Source organism: Frankliniella occidentalis, unplaced genomic scaffold, assembly GCF_000697945.3.
Source record: "Frankliniella occidentalis isolate FOCC.00 unplaced genomic scaffold, Focc_3.1 Scaffold12, whole genome shotgun sequence".
In the NCBI taxonomy this organism is placed as follows: domain Eukaryota; kingdom Metazoa; phylum Arthropoda; class Insecta; order Thysanoptera; family Thripidae; genus Frankliniella; species Frankliniella occidentalis.
In genome coordinates, this window is record NW_026267142.1 from 2,133,160 (window position 1) to 2,134,866 (window position 1,707).

General features: G+C 42.8%; 1 protein-coding gene across 6 annotated transcripts in view; it reads left to right on the top strand.

The window, feature by feature from the left end:
* LOC113216791 (venom carboxylesterase-6-like) overlaps nucleotides 1–1,707 on the top strand; it is a 223,571-nt gene that overhangs the window by 3,204 nt on the left and 218,660 nt on the right. For all 6 annotated transcript variants that reach the window (XM_052263579.1, XM_052263577.1, XM_052263578.1 and 3 more), the window contains exon 2: nucleotides 823–957. In XM_052263579.1, the coding sequence (XP_052119539.1) occupies nucleotides 823–957 (135 nt within the window). The remainder of the gene's footprint in view (nucleotides 1–822; nucleotides 958–1,707) is intronic.

Below are 1,707 nucleotides of genomic sequence, written 5' to 3' on the forward strand. Positions count from 1 at the left end.
AAACTTATTTTTGGTTTAACGCTTTAACAGAAAATTAAAAACTTGACCCGAAAATAAAATTTTTATGAGGGGAGGGTGGGGAAGATCCGGACTCGGAGACACGGGCCAGTCCGGATATTCCCAATATCGCATGGAAAGGGCGATATCGTATCGCGATAGGTCCTATGACCGTCGTCTGATCTCCACGTGACGCCTCAACATTGTCCGAAATCCTAGTGACGCCTCAATATCGTCCGATCTCCTTTTGACGTTCTCTGCAGCGCCACCTTCTTTCAATTGCAAGTTAAATAACATTGGCAGCAGAGAAAAAGTAAAAATTGCAATGTGTTCTTAAAAGATCAACGAGGACATAGCATTTTTTACTTTTTCTCTACTGCCAATATTGTTCAGCTCGCAATTGAATGAAGGCGGCATTGCAGAGAACGTCAAAAGGAGATCGGACGATGTTGAGGCGTCACTGTAAGATCGAACAACGTTGAGGCGTCACGGGCAGATCAGACGACCTTCATAGGACCCATCGATCGGCTCAACTCAACTATGGCAAACACATCCCTGTTTTTAAAAATTGAGATCTTTATTAACATATTCAGGACAGCGGTATGGTGGTCTAAAAACCCCTCAAAATATATGGAGAGAGCAAAAAGTCAGCAACTAACATTCTGCACCCATGCACCCAATGGATAATTAAAATTCACTGTATGACAACGTTGACTACGGGTTCTGCTCTTTTCGTGTTTTTTTTTTTTTTTTTTTTTTTTTTTTAAATTTTGCGTACATTATTTCCTAAAACTACGAAAAGCTTTTCCCCCTTGATTCTTGCAGCCGCCAGTGCCCGAGCCTCTTCCGTCCGTGGTGGACGCTAAAATGCCGACGCCCGGCTGCCTTCAACTCAACCGTCAACCCTCGGACATCGTCGGAAGCGAGGACTGCCTCACTCTTCAGATATTCACGCCAAACGTAATATAAAACTCAGTTCAAGTTACGTGCTTTAAGAGCGGCCCACACTGTTAAAACCTTTCGAAGAAAAATGCCTAATCCTTCGTAGGTGCAAAGGATTTGCCATTTTGCTTCGTAACTTTTTAACTGTGCACCAGAACCAGAGTCGCTGCACCATGCATACTTTGATTAAGAAAACACGCGAAGTCGTCGTGTCCGTGCAACAACATCCTATCTGTTTCGCTCAGCCGCAAGACCATCCTATCTGTTTCGCTCAGCCTCAAGACCATCCTATCTGTTTCGGTATGCCGCAAGACCATCCTATGTGCCTTTTTGGGGTGTTTTGAGTTGAACATACCTTCTTTTACATTTTAACACGACGCGTCTTTCTCATTTTATAATTTTTCTTTTTAAAAATAGAGAAATGAGGCAATTTGAACAAATTGAAAGTATCCTAACTGCGGTCGGGTGGCGCGTTAGACGTTCAAAGTTTTCTGAGTTGACACTCAGAAGGACAAATTTGTAAATTGACATCGAAGTTGATACGAAGTGCTTGTAAATTCACAGGATCATGGTAAATTTTCCCGCAAACCTATTCTTTATAGTGTAACTAACCAAATGTGCAACTGCCGGCAACTGCTCAACACTTGTAAGTAGTGTGCAACTGCAAGTTGTATACTTGCAAGTGTACTACGATGGAGTTGCACGTCTCGCAATTGCACACTTACAAGTGCTCTGCAGGTGCTTTTGGTTTATCAGAGTACGAGCGGA